This window comes from Entelurus aequoreus, linkage group LG21 (genome assembly GCF_033978785.1).
Source record: "Entelurus aequoreus isolate RoL-2023_Sb linkage group LG21, RoL_Eaeq_v1.1, whole genome shotgun sequence".
In the NCBI taxonomy this organism is placed as follows: domain Eukaryota; kingdom Metazoa; phylum Chordata; class Actinopteri; order Syngnathiformes; family Syngnathidae; genus Entelurus; species Entelurus aequoreus.
This window is the reverse complement of record NC_084751.1, coordinates 31,582,282-31,599,781: the sequence shown is the minus strand read 5'-3', so window position 1 is coordinate 31,599,781 and position 17,500 is coordinate 31,582,282. Positions and strand designations below refer to the sequence as shown.

The following is a 17,500-nucleotide window of genomic DNA, read 5'->3' as shown; positions in this document are numbered from 1 at the left end:
AAAACAATGTTGAAATATGTCATTAGTAGCCGAAATAAATCAATGACAGCAATCATGGAAATAGTTAATCATTTCTAATTTTATGGTTTGAAGCAGTATCATTATTTAAGTAAATAAATAGGTCTATAGTCTTTAGAGTAAATTAACTGTCTTTACTAACTGTACTTGGAGGATATTTTTGATTGAAACATGCAATCTGTTACTTTGTACTGACAGGATCCTGTGTTTTCCAATGGAAGGATAACAAGCTTCAACCTAGAGATTCAAACCCAAAAAGAAAATATTAGAAATGGAAGTATGGCTTGGGACTATATCTCTGTCAACCGGTCAGTGGCAGACAGCTCCCAGAGTCAAATGGTTACGATCTTGAAAAAGATTTCCCTGCCGTACCAGAGCTATATGATGGTGCACGTCACCGCCATCAATTCTGTTGGGACTTCTCCTCAAGCATCACTTGGAATCCCAGTGAAAACTCATGGTAGGTGGTCTAATCCACAATGTAAAGGATCATGTAACAGAAGTAGGTTATTTGATTGTCTTTTAAACCTTTGTGTTACCTCTCAAAAGAATAGAGCATGTTCCATCAACTACATTTGGCCCGGAGTCTGATGATTTTTCTTTTTCTTTGTGTTACTAATCTGTTTGGATCAGATTCCCGTGTCTACGGCATGGCAGACGGAATCACAGAAATTGGCCAATAGAAATAAAATCTACTATTAAATGCAAAACATTTACATAATGTGACTGAAATGCTGTCATTGTGAGAAGGAACATTTTGGGAAATTACCTTCACAGAGACATGTGCACTTCCTCACAAACGCTCCCACCATAACTCCACTTTTCACTCACCACCATGAAGCTGCGCCAGCACATAGCAAACACAAATGCGAAAAAAAACCTTCCTTTTTCAAAGAGCCAAACAACTTCCAAATGACTTGTATTTTTATTGTTTTTTTTCCAATTTTATGACTCTGTATTGTCAAAAATCCAAGTAAAAAGCACAAAATAACATTGTGCTAAACTGTTGCTGTTGACAAAACCACCGATGTTAGGGATTAGAGTAGGGCTGGGCGATATGCCAAAAAAAATTATCACGATTAATTTTTTTATATCATCCGATCTCGATTTATACCACTTTTTTTTTTATTAAAGCGGATTGGCCCTTGCAGGATTATACCGAGTACCTCATCCCTACTGTTTACTACTGCAGTATCTTTTAACAAACATTTCCACCATGTTGGATTGAGGCAACATATGCTAACGGCTGACAACTGTCATTTTGTTCATATATATATTTGTGCTTACTAGAGGTGCAACTGTATAGGTAACCCACACTACGATCCGTACCTGGTTTTAGGGCCTTGGTTTCGCTTCTTTTTGGTACATTTTGTGGGGGTAAAAAGAACAACTTTTTTCCTCTCAAAGTTGTTTTGGTTTTTTTGCTTTCCATCATTTTTTTAGTACATTTTATATCAGAGGAGTGGAATCTTTGCAGACACATTCATCAAAAAAGTCTGATTAAAAATATTTAGATATAAAAATGCCTTTTCTGATTAAATTAGTGAGTGTGTTGATTCTCCCAGGCGGGACCAATACAGTCACATAGACTGTCTCTAAGTGCCTGCAAGTCCGCATTCGGGGCAGGATTACTGGTGAGCTGCAGCAGATAGTGAAAGTAAAGTGTATCACTAAAGTAGCTGCTCCTTCTAAATGTTGTGTTTCAACTTCTATGCAAGTGTTAGTCATATTTCTTTATTTTATTCTTCTGGGCTGCACTTCCGGCTGTGTAAGGAGGAACAGGCACAACGCTGATTGAACATTAATTACGTCGTGACGAGACTGACTTTCAAAACGGGGGAACAGGATGGTCGCGCACACACCGACAAACATTTTCACAAAAACACACACAAACGTACACAAACTCACACATTCACAGACACACACAGGATTACGGTCAATAAAGGCGGACTGTTCCGTGCAGGATTATAACAAGTATCGTTGCTCCCCTACTGTTTACTACTTCTAACAGAAAATCCCGCCATGTTTGATTGAGGAAATATGCTAAAAGCTGATCACCGTGATCAAACTCAAATTGATAGCAATCAACGTCCTCGATCATATGTTCGCCCAACCCTATATTGTAGCGTCTTAAATATCTTCACTGCTTAGGAAATGTTAACTTGAGAGCCTCGAAGACTACAGTTTTGTTCTTCTTATTCTTGTTTTATGGCGGGGCACTCAACATTAAAGGTGCATTACCGCCACCTACTGTATTGGAGTGTGAACCAGAGTTCCTTCCCTTCTCGCTCCCTCACATGCATGCACATATGCATTACCATACTAAATACTATTCTATAAACCTGTCTCTTCTAGAAGCTTCACTAAAATGTTCTGGTTGCTGCTTTAGTACCCCTATGAGAGTAACCTCCTTCTGTCCACGTCTTCTAACTTCCTCTCTTAGTTTTCTCTTTTCTCAACTGTATTTACAATGAATGATTGCATATTCCACTGACTGTACCTCATTGCACATAATCCTGTTGGGCATTTACTTATAAGGTGGAATGTCTTATTCAGTCTGTTGTGTCCTAATTGAATGTAATTTGACCAATGTACTTAATTATTTGGTGTTGAATTCATACAAACATTTATAGTATCACCCAAAACTTATTTAAGGTATCAAACAATTAAAAGAAGTGATTATTACATTTTAAAAGAAGTGTTGATAGAACATGTTAAAAGAGAAAGTAAGCAGATATTAACAATAAATGAACAAGTAGATTAATAATCCATTTTCTACCACCTGTTATTCATAATTTTGACAAAATAATATAACCAGAAAAGACACAATATGTCAATACAAATGTCATCGGCCAATTAGGAGTCTTTGTTTGCTTACTTAGTGCTAAAAGAAAAGTTTAGTATATTTACTATCTTTTTTTATTCCAAAATACTATTTGATTGCAATAAGAAACGTATGTTTAATGTATCATAAGATTTTCTGTTACAATAAAGCTAATAATAGAAACATTTTGTGGTCCTTTTCATTTTGAAAGATATCGAAATACATTTTGGTACCAGTACCAACGGATAAACCACAGCAACGTCGGCTATATATGTATATTCATAATAAAGTGACACACATGCAATAGATATAGTGCCAGGACTACAACCTGAAGTCAGTTATTTTATTACGGCCTAGTGGAACCTGCAGGGCATCAGTTTACATTGTTGGAATATAAGTATCAGAATTAGGTATTTTACTACTGTTTTTTTTTTTTACTGGTTATGGTTATGGTTGTTTTTACTGCTGCAGTGCTTCTGATTGCTATGAGAAAAGTTATTTTTTGTTTTTGTTTTACTGGCAGGAGTGAGACTTACTTTGTGGTATGTATTTCAGAGCGCAACCTAGTGGAAAACCTTAAGGTGTGGCCACAAGAAGGACAACTTTTCCTAAAATGGAATGTCACCAACAATACAAGTGTAACAGAATTTATCGTTGAGTGGGTCAGCGGTATTGACATTGACTGGCAGAGGGAAAAAAGAAACACCCGACAAGCTGCCTTAAAAGGTAACCTGACTATTGCAAAATGTTTGGGTATTATGTCGTGATGTTTTGTCATTAAAATCAACTTATCATAGTCAAATATTTTTGCTCACTCTAACTCTGTTTCAAAAACTTGAATATGCGCGCAACATAAAGTATAAACACATTTGTTTTTTTCTCCCATTTTCATGAGCTGAACTCAGAACTAAAATGTTTACCCTGTACACAAAAGATAGCCTTTTCCAAATATTGTTCACAAATCTGTCTTAATTTGTGTTAGTGCATAATCAGTATCTGGTGTGAACACTATTTGCATGCTCAATGGGTGACATGTCTGGTGCAGTGGCGATTGCTCTAAGACTGCAAGGGAGGCTCAGCTTCCGCTACAATGTAAACATATAAGTGGTGAAATTAATACTTTTTTGTTTTATTTTCATGTGTTCAACTTTTGTTAAGAATCAGCTACTTTAGCAACAGCTGACGCAAATCTACTGACATTGGATAAATGCTTGGATTTGTCCCACCCAATGAAAACTCAGCGTCTCTGGAAGTGTATGGACAGGATGCTGAAATTCCGTATGATGATTAGATGATCTCTCTGAGGCTGAATCCCGTTTTAGAGTTGATATGGAGGATTTTACAATAACTATAAGTGACGTTTTCTTTGCAACATTTAGCATCTTTATATCTTTTATCTGCAATTGGAGACTGTACTCGTGTTTATAGAGTAGCGAAAAACAAGCTTCCCCTACTCGAAAGACCAGCAGCTGCCACTGGCTTGGTGAGTATGCTGGCCATGCAAAAACTGGGATGTTTTCAGCTTCCAGTAATTGTGCACATATCCTTGAAACATGTGGCCGTGCTTTATCAGTCTGCAACATGGAATGTTGGTTGTGGATGAAGGACATAACTATGGGCCTCAGGTACGTGTTACATTATCTCTGTGCATTCAAAATGCTTTTATTATACTAGGGATGTATCGATCCACTATTTTTCACCTCTGATCTGATCCTGATGCCTAAATGTGTAAAACGGCCGATACAATGGTATTCCGATACCAGAGTTCTATTTGCTTTGAAATGTCTATTGTTATTGTTGATTTTGTATAATGCTGTAAAAAGTGCCTCTTTAGGCAAGTATGATATGCTTGAATGTATGTATCTCCCAAAAAGAAGCTTGAGGTAAGCATAAAGTAGGAAAATAAAGTCCGAAATAATAGTGAAAACAAAAAATGCAACAGTAAGGGTTTCAAATAGACTGTCAATATGTATAAAATCCAAGATTGATACACATAAACCTATCTTACATGTCTACTAATCTCCAAATGAAATACATCATATGTCGTCTAATTAGCGCAGATTAATATGCTGGTTCTTGTAGCAACAACAAACAGAATCAGGCAAAAACATATGCATCAGCTGCAGTCAGGTCAGAAGCCTAATGAGGACAACAAGCATGTACACTGGCTTCTGATAGTTCGTGCAGAAATTCTTCGGTTATGCAAACAGTTGCAGCAGCTGTCAGGTCAGTGGTCTCGTACAATCTTGGAGTTGATCATGCTGGATGTGAAGGTCCTGGACTGGTGGGGGTTCATGTGGTCTATGGTTGTGAGGCTGGTGGATATACTGCTAAATTCTCAGAAATTCCTATGAAGACGATTTATGGTAGAGAAATGAACATTCAATTCATGGACAACAGCACTGGTGGACATTCCTGCAGTTAGCAGGATTGTTTGTTCTCTAAATATCCGCAAACTGTGGCATTGTGCTGTGTGATATGACTGCACAGAAATGATCATGCTGTCTAAACAGCATCTTTTTATGTCACACATGTGAGGTTAAAAGATTATGTTTGCAACGGACAAGTGCTTAGACTACAGATTTGTGAACAAAATTTGAGAGAAGTAGGCCTTTTGTCTCCAAAACCAAGGAGTTATGTTTAAAAAAAAATGTGTGTACTTGATTCTACCTCTCCTCGACACAGGCAACATTGAGAAATTTATTTGCTACAAGATATCTGTGTATCCAATATACAATGGATGGAAGGGCAAGCCAGCCACAATTGAAGCTTTTCTTGAAGAAGGAGGTAAGGCTGCATGCTCATCAGTGATGTCCTACGAGGTGTTTTCATGGTGTGTGTGTGTGTGTGTGTGTGTGTGTGTGTGTGTGTGTGTGTGTGTGTGTGTGTGTGTGTGTGTGTGTGTGTGTGTGTGTGTGTGTGTGTGTGTGTGTGTGTGTGTGTGTGTGAGAGAGTGCGTGCGTGCAGGTGCGTGCGTGCAGGTGTGTGTGCAGGTGCGTGCGTGCAGGTGTGTGCATGCGTGTGTGTATATACATACATATATATAAATGTATAGTGTGTGTGTATATATATATATATATATATATATATATATATATATACAAACACACATATACAGTACATATATACTGTGTGTGTATGTATGTATTTATATATATATATACACTCACAGACATATATACATACATACAGTATATACTGTATACACACACATCCATCCATCCATCTTCTTCCACTTATCCGAGGTCGGGTCGCGGTGGCAGCAGCCTAAGCAGGGAAGCCCAGACTTCCCTCTCCCCAGCCACTTCGTCCAGCTCCTCCCGGAGGATCCCGAGGCGTTCCCAGGCCAGCCGGGAGAGATAGTCTTCCCAACGTGTCCTGGGTCTTCCCCGTGGCCTCCTACCGGTCGGACGTGCCCAAAACACCTCCCTAGGGAGGCGTTCGAGTGGCTTCCTGACCAGATGCCTGAACCACCTCATCTGGCTCCTCTCCATGTGGAGGAGCAGTGGCTTTACTTTGAGCTCCTCCTGGATGACAGAGCTTCTCACCCTATCTCTAAGGGAGAGCCCCGCCACCCGGCGGAGGAAGCTCATTTCGGCCGCTTGTACCCGTGATCCTGTCCTTTCGGTCATAACCCAAAGCTCATGACCATAGGTGAGGATTGGAACGTAGATCAAACGGGAAATTGAGTGCTTTACCTTCCGGCTCAGCTCCTTCTTCACCACAACAGATCGATACAGCGATGAAGACGCCGCACCGATCCGTCGGTCGATCTCACGATCCACTCTTCCCTCACTCGTGAACAAGACTCCGCGGTACTTGAACTCCTCTACTTGGGGCAAAATCTTCTCCCCTACCCGAAAATGGCACTCCACCCTTTTCCGGGCAAGAACCATGGACTCGGACTTGGAGGTGCTGATTCCCATTCCAGTCGCTTCACACTCTGCTGCGAACCGATCCAGTGAGAGCTGATGATCTTGGCCAGATGAAGCCATCAGGACCACATCATTTGCAAAAAGCAGAGACCTAATCCTGCAGCCACCAAACCAGATACCCTCAACGCTCTGACTGCGCCTACAAATTCTGTTCATAAAAGTTATGAACAGAATCGGTGACAAAGAGCAGCCTTGGTGGAGTCCAACCCTCACTGGAAACGGGTCCGACTTACTGCCGGCAATGCGGACTAAGCTCTGACACTGATCATACACACATACACACACATTAATAAATAAAAAAATATATATATACATATATATATATATACATATATATATATATATATATATATATATATATATATATATATACACACACACACATATACAGGTTATATTAGAGCTGTCAAAGTTAAAGGAGCTGTTTGCAACATTTACACAGATGCCTAGAGAGCGCTAACTTTCCAATGTATTTTACACAGTATATCCCACCTTCTTACTGCTTCTCGAACGTAATGACATGATTACGTGCGTACGTAACACTTGCACGTGCATTAGCTTTAGGTGTTGTTAGCTAATAATAGCAATTTGGATAGCTAGCATAGTCATTCTCCCGACAAGACAAGACCTTTTTCTTCCACGATCGCCATGAGCTGCCATCACTGGAGCAAATGCCTGCTGGAGCAGAATTAAAACAGAGCCACAAGTCACTCAATATTCAATTTTTAGTAATTTCAATAACCCACTTGGCCCCTTCTTAAAAAATGGTTTGGTCCACACCAATGTTCCTTTTAAGGTGTGCGCCTCCGCAATTGCGCACTGCTCCCAGGCTCCATGCACGGAAAATCTATACATTTCAGGGCGTTCAATCGTTCGCAACTGGACTGCTTGGTTCGCCAAAACCCCAAATATTTATATTCCAAAAACCACGAGAGTGTGTCTGGGCAAGGATGGTTTCGCCTTATCGTAGTGAAAAAACAACTGTTTTAATGCAAGCGAGCAATCCTAACTGTCAAAGAAAGACAGTCGTTGAACTGTAAATTCCCCTCGTTAGCATTTGTTCACAACTGAATGGAATGGTTATGCGGGGGATTCCGACTATTTTGGACTGGTAGTAGTCGATCCACAGCGATCTTTCTGCCACACAATACCTCAATGCTAACATGATGTGTTCAATGTTGTCTTGTAAAATGTGTTATTAGTGGAAAATTTGAATAGCCTAAATACAAAAATGTTAAAAGACAACTAATAATACCTTTGAGACACTCGTGATTTAGGGCTGTATAAATAAACTTTGATTTATTGATTGATTGATAATACAAGAACATTGGAAATGGCAATGAAGCATACTTGCCAACCCTCCCGTTTTTAGCGGGAGAATCCCGGTATTCAGTGCCTCTCCCGACAACCTCCCTTCTCCCGACAAACTCCCGGTATTCAGCCGGAGCTGGAGGCCACGCCCCCTCCAGCTCAATGTGGACCTGAGTGGGAACAGCCGTTCTCACGTCCGCTTTCCCAGCAGCTTGCCTGCCCAATGACGTCATAACATCTATGGCTTTTAGAGAGTAGAGTGCACAACAAGCAGAGAGAGTTCTTGGTTTCTTATGTGGGTTTATTGTTAGGCAGTTTCATTAACGTCTTCCCAGCACGGTAACAACACACAACAACAGCAGTCACGTTTAGTCTACTGTAAAGCAGTTCGTCTGCTGTAAACAGCAATGTTGTGACACTCTTAAACAGGACAATACTGCCACCTACCGGAAAGCCTGCAGAACACTGAAATTCAAGTATGTCTTTTATTTGTATGTATAATAAAATAAAAAATAAAATATATATAGCTAGAATTCACTGAAAGTCAAGTATTTCATACATATATATATATATATATATATATATATATATATATATATATATATATATAAATAAATAAATATATATATATATATATATATATATATATATATATATATATATATATATATATATATATATATATATATATATATATATATATATATATGTGTGTGTGTGAAATACTTGATTTGGTGAATTCTAGCTGTAAATATACTCTCCTCTTAACCACGCCCTTGGCCACGCCCCCTCCAGCTCAATGCGGACCTGAGACTGAGTGGGGACAGCCTATTCTCACGTCCGCTTTCCCACAATATAAATACGCTTGCAAGTTCCAAAACGAATGGAAGCAAGAATTTCAGTTCATCCAGGACAGTTCGAAGGGGAAGGTGTATGTTGCCTGTAAATATGTAGAACATACTTCTCCATTGAACACGGTGGCCGAAATGATTTCTCAGTCATGAACAGAGAAGTTAAACAGGACAATACTGCCATCTAATGGATAGATAATTCAAGTATTTCTTTTATGTAAATAAAATAAATATATATATATAGCTAGAATTCACTGAAAGTCAAGTATTTCATATATATATATATATATATATATATATATATATATATATATATATATATATATATATATATATGAAATACTCGAGTTGGTGAATTCTAGCGGTAAATAACCACGCCCCCAACCACCCCCCCACACCACCCACCACCTCCCGATATTGGAGGTCTCAAGGTTGGCAAGTATGCAATGAAGGGTTTAGAGAAGCCCACAACAATACTCTTTCAGGGGGCCCAGAATTCATAGCACCGGCCCTGCTTCCGTGTTTAGATTACAGTTTAGTGCATTGATAACATAAAATGTACATTTTACCTGTAACTAGTTTAGTAAAATGGGATGCATGCTCAGCAGAAAGGAAAGACGGTGGGCAGGATGTCAAGAGACACTTTTTTGTCTGTCATCAAAACTAGTCAAGACACCTCTTTTTTTAAAACAATCAAACACTTCCGGCTTAAAAATTAAGGTGCTGCACATCACATCCGATCCAACTACACTGACTAAAATAAAAAATGATTTACATTACGATCATGTTTTGAATGTCAAATATGTTTTGTAATGCAATCTGTGATATTTCCACCTAAATAAACGCTAGTACATCAGTTGAGGAACATTAAGAAATGTTCTGGTTGATAGTACTCAGTCCTCAATTAGATAATGTTTGGCAGGCTGAACATTAAGCTTTATTAATAAATAAAGAAGGATAAGAGATTTTCATGCATTGATGCTGTAAAAGTACTATTAGTGCACAACACGTAATGTACAGAATATCAGAAGCATTTATTCAGGGAGAAATATCACAGATTACATTAACCATACATCTTTGACAATCAAACCATAATGGTAACAATCCACATTTTGTGTTATTAACGCGCAAAACTGGAATTTAAACACAGAAGTGTATCTCCTCTCCTCTTAATGCAAGTGCTCCTACAGCAGGAATTTAAATTCTCTCGGGGTTACACCGCTGCACTTTAGGTAATTGTTTTTTATTGTCATAAAAGTGTGTTTGTGTGCATTTTGTGTTGAGCTGTTTAAAAATGCATAATGTTCATTAAACATGTCAATAAAGCAAACAAACTGTCCAGTCATAGTTTTAAAAACTTAAAAATGATCTGTCTATGGTACACTACTAGACTAATTAATGATGTAAATTGTATTTAGTCTACGTTTAATCTCGATTCATTTCGAGTTAACTATGAACAAAAATGTTTATTCTCATCAAAAGCGTGTTTATGACCATTTTATGTTCAGCTGTTTAAGAAAGCATAATGTTAAAAAACATTTTATTAAAGCAAACTAATTTTTTAGTAATGGTAATAAAATATTTCAAATTGTCTGTTGTAGGTACTCATTATTGATTAGAAATTATATCTAGCTGCGATTAATCCCAATTAATTTTTAGTTAACTTTGAACAAACCAACATCGCGATTAAATACTTAATCGATTGACACCCCTAATATAAATATATATATACATACAGTACATACATATATACATATACCAATAAAGCCATAATTGTCATATATTGTTCTTTCTGTTTCACAGCTCCTTTGGAAGGTCCTTCTGTTCGACTGAATGTTAAACCGGGGCGAAATGAGGCAGAATTGGTTTGGAATGGAATACCCTTACACAAACGACAAGGCTTCATCACAAATTACACAATTTTCTATTCAAGCGGCAATGAAATACGTGGTATGTATTTGTGATGGCTTATACTAAGGTTTTTCCACAGTTGTACATTAGGGACACATGTTTTTTGAATTTTACAAAATGCATAAACATCTCTTTTCCTCATTTGCAGAAATCACAGTGCCAGCTAACATCACCTCATATGTACTGACGTCACTAACAGGCAACACCAAGTATGACACTTGGATCAGGGCGTCCACCATTCGAGGATCAGCTAATGGAACAAACCACTCATTTACCACACTGAAATATGGTGAGTGTTGTTGTGAAGAACACAATATGTCCAAAAATAGAAGGGATAGCAGTGCTGCGCAAGCTACTTGCTTACGTTGTAAGCTATTGTACGTGAAATGTAGTTTCACTACACTTATGTTACCCACCAGAGAAGTAGAGCTAAACTAAGCTACACTAAAATGACAAAAGTAGCTTGACTACATTCAAAGCTTTTTCAATAAAACTGTCATACAAAAAGATCAAATCCGTTCAACTGATTTACCACTTTTGTTACTTCATTTTTTATTACAATATAAATCAGGTATAAACTAAGACTAAATTCTTTGGATAACGTGTGTCTTACTACCACTGCAATATGCACCTCGGCTCAGCAATATCATCGCCGCACGTGCACAGTCTTTACTTTCAGATAACTTTGGGTATAAAAGGTTTTAATAAAAAACATTTTAAAAACCTTGGGTTGGCCAGATTAGAAAGCTAACATGGCAAGTACACCATAGTTTATTCATTTATTGTCTCTCCCATGATTTTGATAATTGATTGTTTTATACATTTATATTAATGTATATTCATTAATATTAATTCGTTTTTTTATTTTATTATGAAGGGTGTCATAATGTTCTGTTTTTTAACAATGTAATTATGAATATTGCTTGAATTGCATTAATATCCTATTTGTTTCCTGCAGCCCCGGGGGAGATCGAGATGATTGTGGTTGGAGTGAGTCTCAGCTTTCTCTTCGTTGTTCTCATGACCATGTTGCTATGTATCTACAAAAGAGACATGTAAGTAGCAAAGCAGTGTCTGAGGTAGTAATACAGCAACAACAATTCAGTCTCTTTTTTGCCACTGTAGTAGGTAAATCATTTCACACGTAATATGGTTATTGTTGCTTGTAAGCTTGTTTTCAATATAGACTTGTCTTGTGCCTTGGTTCCTTTTTATGAACTTGGCTAATTATCATGATAGTCATTTGTCTCTTGTTACACAGGATCAAGAAGAACTTTTGGCCTTGGATCCCAAACCCTGGAGAGAGCACCATTGTAAACTGGTCTCCTGACTATCCTTTAAAAGTATGGACTTTTTTGGACGAATCTGCATGGTTAAAGTCTATCAAATACGCATCATGCATGTGGCCTACAATAGTGTACCGCAGTCACACAGTTCAGAGGATAGCCTTCCCCAAATAAAAGGGTACTGAAAAGTAAGGAGACACAATTTAAGCTACAAAAGCCCTCGGAGAGCGCAGACCTCTGCCAAGCCTTATCTTCCAGCAGTAAAAAATTATTGAATCCAGATGGTGACCCGGATCAGCCCTAAAATGCAATTAAGGACGCTTTTGATGATTTTAACACAGGTTCATGTCTCTAGTCATGTCCAGTAGTTTCCTGACCAATGTACGGTGTTGGAAAGTGTCACATGCAGCAGAAATATCCATGAAAGCTCCTCTAGTTATTTGTTTTCCTTCCAACCCATCCTCAATGTGTTGGGTGAGGTTTAATAGCTGCCCAGTACAAGAGCGGCCGGGGTGGAAACCAGCTATGTCCTTCATCAGTTTGGTGTCTATGAGTGGCATGAGGCGTTGGAGTATCACTCTTTCGTAGAGCCTGCAAGTGATGCAGGGGCGGGAGATGGGTGGGTAGCTGTTTGGGGATGATAGGTCTTTGGCCATTTCAACCACTTTGGCCTTTCTCCACACAGGAGATATATTTTTATGCCATACATGTGTTCAGCATCTCCTGGAGCCAGCTCTTTGCGTTAGGTCCCAGGTGCTGTGTCATTTCTGCCAGGATGTCAACAATCCCTGTATTATTATATATTATTATTACATTAGAGCTTAATTTGGTCACAAATAAACACTGGCAATAATGTCTTTATGGGCTATAATTTGTGGGACAATTTATCGCCCAGCAAAATTTATTTTAAGCCCAGGTGTAGTCCGCCTGGTTAAGCCCCTACATCCGGTCAGCCCGGGACTCGAACCCGGGTCCTTCGAATGAGAGTGCAGCATGCTAGCTACAGAGCTTCAAGTCTGAGTTGTCAACTTGGTATCCAGCACTTCGCTTAAGGTTGTCAGGGTGTAAGATTTACTAACGACACACTGGCTATCCTGCGTTACACAGGCTTATACAATTGATGGAAAAAACATTGTTATTCAGAATTTGTTTTGATTATATATATATTTTTGTATTTTTTTGATTGGAAGTACAGTGTAATGATTGACAGGCGGAACCTTTTAATTGGCTGTTGTCTACGGCCGGTGCACCAAGTCAGGACACCGGATGCTTGAAATGCTACATCCTGTGAACATGCTCATGCTGTGGCAAAACACGAAAAGTAAGATATGTCGGGAAAATGTAGAAATGCAAATTTCAGCTAAAGTGACTGGCTGGCTAACTCTTCAAAACATGGTTAAAGCCGGTCGATTATAAAACCATGAAGGCTTTCTGCAGCATGTGCAAAAATATCTCCCAACATTGCACAATGGGCATTAAATACGGTGAAATCACACATGTTATTGGCTAATGACAAGTCAGCGATTAAAGGCATGCAGCAGTTAACAGTGCCAAATTTCTTTGCCGTGACCAAAAAAAGCAATTTTTGCTGATACTAATACAGAAAAATTAATTCTCAGATTAAACAGTCTTGTGAACAAATTCTAATTCACTAGAGAGTAACAGTTTTTTTTTAACTATTCAAGATTATGATTGTCAAATGCTTACAACTTTGTCTACCCACAAACACTCGCAAGCTTTTGACTAAATATAATAACCTTGTGGAGTAGGACATAGGCAAAACATGTGTTTAGAGTGGAATTAAAAGACATAAATTAGATTTGCTAATACTTGCAAAAAACGTGTATAACTTTTTGAGGTATTTATTGCGAAATGAAAGAAACAGGGTGGAACCTCTTGTCAGTCTTCCACTGTTTTTGTCTGTCGATAGAGGCAATGCCGCTAGCATACAAACACGGAAGTTGAAGCTCGTAACTTAGTATAATGATCTAGATAAGCCCGAAATGTAATGACTTGTGCCTTATCCCATTCCAGACAGGTCCTGAAAGGTAGATAAAAATCTGTCCATAACTTTTTGAGGAGTGAACAATCTGGGATGTACTTTTTCTCTGCAGGGTCGCTAGCATACACACACAGAAGCCTAAACGCAAAGTAACCTGGTAAAAATAATTCGGATCAGGCCCAAAATGTAGCCAGTTGTTCCTTATGCCATTTCGGGCATTTCTTAAAAGTTAGAGGTAAAAAAACACACAAACACAGAGACTCAAACTGACTGGAAACAAAGCAAGTACGACATAAAAATTATCTTCACATTGAAATGGTTTGTACAACCTTTGCCAACTGATTTATTATTGATTGTGTCTTTATGTTGCTCCGCAGCCAGAGACACCAAAGGAGAACTGTCTGTCGGACATCAGTGTGCTTGATATGGACGTCAATGATGACAAGTCAGTGTTGGAGGAAGACAAAACTATCCTGGCTCTCAAGAAAGACAAGTATCTGTCTGAAGAGCACAGTAGCGGTATTGGAGGCTCCTCTTGCATGTCTTCACCTCGTCAGAGTGTGTCGGACAGCGATGAGGGTGGTGAGATTGCTGATACCACAGCCAGCACTGTTCAGTACTCTTCAGTGGTGGCCTCCAGTGGTTACAAGGGTCAGACCCCGTGCGTCCCACCTCAGCAGGTAATTTTTTCACGTTCCGAGTCCACACAGCCTCTTCTGGACTCAGAGGAGAACCCGGACATAGTGCAGGAGGGCAGCAGACAGTCGCAGTTGTTTCCTCAATCGCCTTGCTTCACACACACTGCGTGGAACCAAGACGGTGCCAGCTCATCTAAGTTCAACCAGCTTGAGATGGAGCCACAGGAGGCCCTGTTGTCTCTGGACTTGTGTCCCTTGGCAGAAGACTCTGTGCTAACAACACCTGCAGATCGCCAATCAGCACCATTGTCCAGCTACATGCCACAACTTTGTGGCTACAGGTCACAGTAAGAGCACTGACAGATAGGTGGTCTCGGGATGGGCAATATGACCTAAACTTTATTTTGCAATATGTATAGCAGTGTCCTGCGATAACAATGTATGTTACAATGTATTATTTGGTATACAAATGATTATAGAACCATTTCAAAACAGGTTACAAAGGCTTGTAATTGGGCAGCTGACATGCGATAACGTATTGTATAATTTCCATTTGTAAGATTTTCTCAAAACTTTTAGTAATATACTTACTTAGTAACTGCTAATAGATGGTTCTTTTCTGTTGTAACATGGTTCTATCTACATTACATTGTTTAAATATAATACGCACTTATTCATCTGTTGTTTGATACTTTACATTAGTTTTGAGTAATACTACAAATGTGGTATCGAGCCAATACCATGTAGTGAAAGGGGGGCAGTATTGTCCATTTGATAGTTCACATTTTGAAGATCTCTGAATGATTCTATTTTTGATCCCAATTATATTCAGACAAAATACACGATGATAGTGTAACAATATCAAAGTAATATTTTTGGTATTTCTTACTATTAACTCTGATTTAAATATGTGTTTTGCCCTTGAAGCCCTCTTGTGCCCAGGGACTTAATTTCTAGGTTTGTAAACAATAAGAAAAACATAAAATTATTTTTTTGATGATAAAAAATACCGTATATTGGTATTGTTACTGTCAATCCTAATTTACTGTTTGTATCGATCCACCCACCTTTGCTCACATTCAAGACCTTTATCTTGCGGTTAGTTAAGTGTGTGGTGTAGCATGTTTAGCTATTCCTCTTCCTCCAGGGAGGATACTTGTAAGAAATGTACTTTATTTGCCACCATAAAGGTGAGGATCTCTGACTTAAAAGTGGCTGTGCACTGTGTCAAGGCGTTAGTCGCTGGCAAAAATGCGGCAGCATGTTGAGAACGCGTTTGATCACTTTTTGCTATCAAATTCGCGGCACAAATCTAGAATGTGTCATCAACATGCATAATCATGATATAACGATAGTATCAAAAGCTCTATTGTCTATATCGCGCAACCCTAAAGTGGTCTACACATGTGAATATATATGTGGGCCTGTTGATTTCAAGTTTTCTAAGTTGTCACCATTACGCCTAATTTTTGCTCTTAACTATGCAGAACTACACTGCTCCAAAAAATAAAGGGAGTACTTAAATTACTTATCCAAGATCCCAATTTCGAATTTCAGTTAAAACTATCAATAAGACACAGACGCAGGGACACAATTTGGATTTCAGAAATGGGGGGGACACAACTGGCTTGAGGACAGGTGATGTGTGGTTTGAAGTGTTCAACACATTTTTTTTTCTTTTGTGTAAAACAATTTCAATGGTATTGGACTCCATCCTAAATTTATTTAGATGCATTGTTTAGATTACCGTAATTTCCGGACTATAAGCCGCACATGACTATAAGCCGCACCAGCTAAATTTAGGGGAAAATACAGATTGCTCCATATATAAGCCGCACCCGACTATAAGCCGCAGGGTTTTGATGTGTAATTACCGTAGTATATAGGGGTTCCTGCTACCACGGAGGGGATTGTCGGGACAGAGATGACTGTTTGGGAACGCAAAGCGTCCCATTTATTAACAATAAATCTTTCAATCATTCAATCAAACTTTCACATCTCTGACATGGCGAACAGCATTCGTGCAGAGTACAAATAATACAACGGTGCAAAGTAATACAAATTGCTCGCCTGTACGTTATCAAAATAAACAGCCTACCGGTATATGAAAAGTCAGTCTTTAATCATTGTGTCATCGTCTTCCTCCTGCGTACTAAAACCACCGAAATCCTCTTCGTCGGTGTCGGAGAAGAACAGGCCGTAAATAAGCCGCACCCTTGTATAAGCCGCAGGGACCAGAACGAGGGGAAAAAGTAGCGGCTTATAGTCCGGAAATTACGGTATTAGGAATACATGATTCAAATCTATGAATATATGTATATATCCATCCATCCATTTATTTTCTACCGCTTGTCCCTTTTTTGGGGGGGGGGGTGCCGGAGCCTATCTCAGCTGCATTCGGGCGGAAGGCGGGGTATATATATATATATTTAATTAGTGCAAAATAACACAATTAACACATTAATTTTGTGCTTATATCCACTCCCTTCAACATGTGATTAAGTTAATTAGATGACAAATGTTCACCTGAGTAATCTCCTTTTTAGAACCAAAATAGGGCATCAGTCAGCTAGCTTTTGTACAGTCTGTGGTGCGCTACAGTAGCTGAAGTCCTCAGTTTGTTCTAGGTCAGGGAAACAAGTGGGCCGGTCAATACCATTAATTATTTTATTTTTCAGAAACTGCTGACACTTAAATGTGCCATTTAGACATTACCCTCAACCA

General features: G+C 38.8%; 1 protein-coding gene across 2 annotated transcripts in view; it reads left to right on the top strand.

Moving 5' to 3' along the window:
* Positions 1 to 17,500, top strand: part of il6st (interleukin 6 cytokine family signal transduce) — a 58,868-nt gene that overhangs the window by 38,616 nt on the left and 2,752 nt on the right. For both annotated transcript variants that reach the window (XM_062031474.1, XM_062031473.1), the window contains 8 exons: positions 217 to 478; positions 3,398 to 3,568; positions 5,528 to 5,629; positions 10,743 to 10,889; positions 10,999 to 11,139; positions 11,809 to 11,905; positions 12,112 to 12,193; positions 14,516 to 17,500. The exon at positions 14,516 to 17,500 is cut by the window's right edge and continues 2,752 nt beyond it. In XM_062031474.1, the coding sequence (XP_061887458.1) occupies positions 217 to 478; positions 3,398 to 3,568; positions 5,528 to 5,629; positions 10,743 to 10,889; positions 10,999 to 11,139; positions 11,809 to 11,905; positions 12,112 to 12,193; positions 14,516 to 15,127 (1,614 nt within the window). In that variant the 3' untranslated portion in view covers positions 15,128 to 17,500. The remainder of the gene's footprint in view (positions 1 to 216; positions 479 to 3,397; positions 3,569 to 5,527; positions 5,630 to 10,742; positions 10,890 to 10,998; positions 11,140 to 11,808; positions 11,906 to 12,111; positions 12,194 to 14,515) is intronic.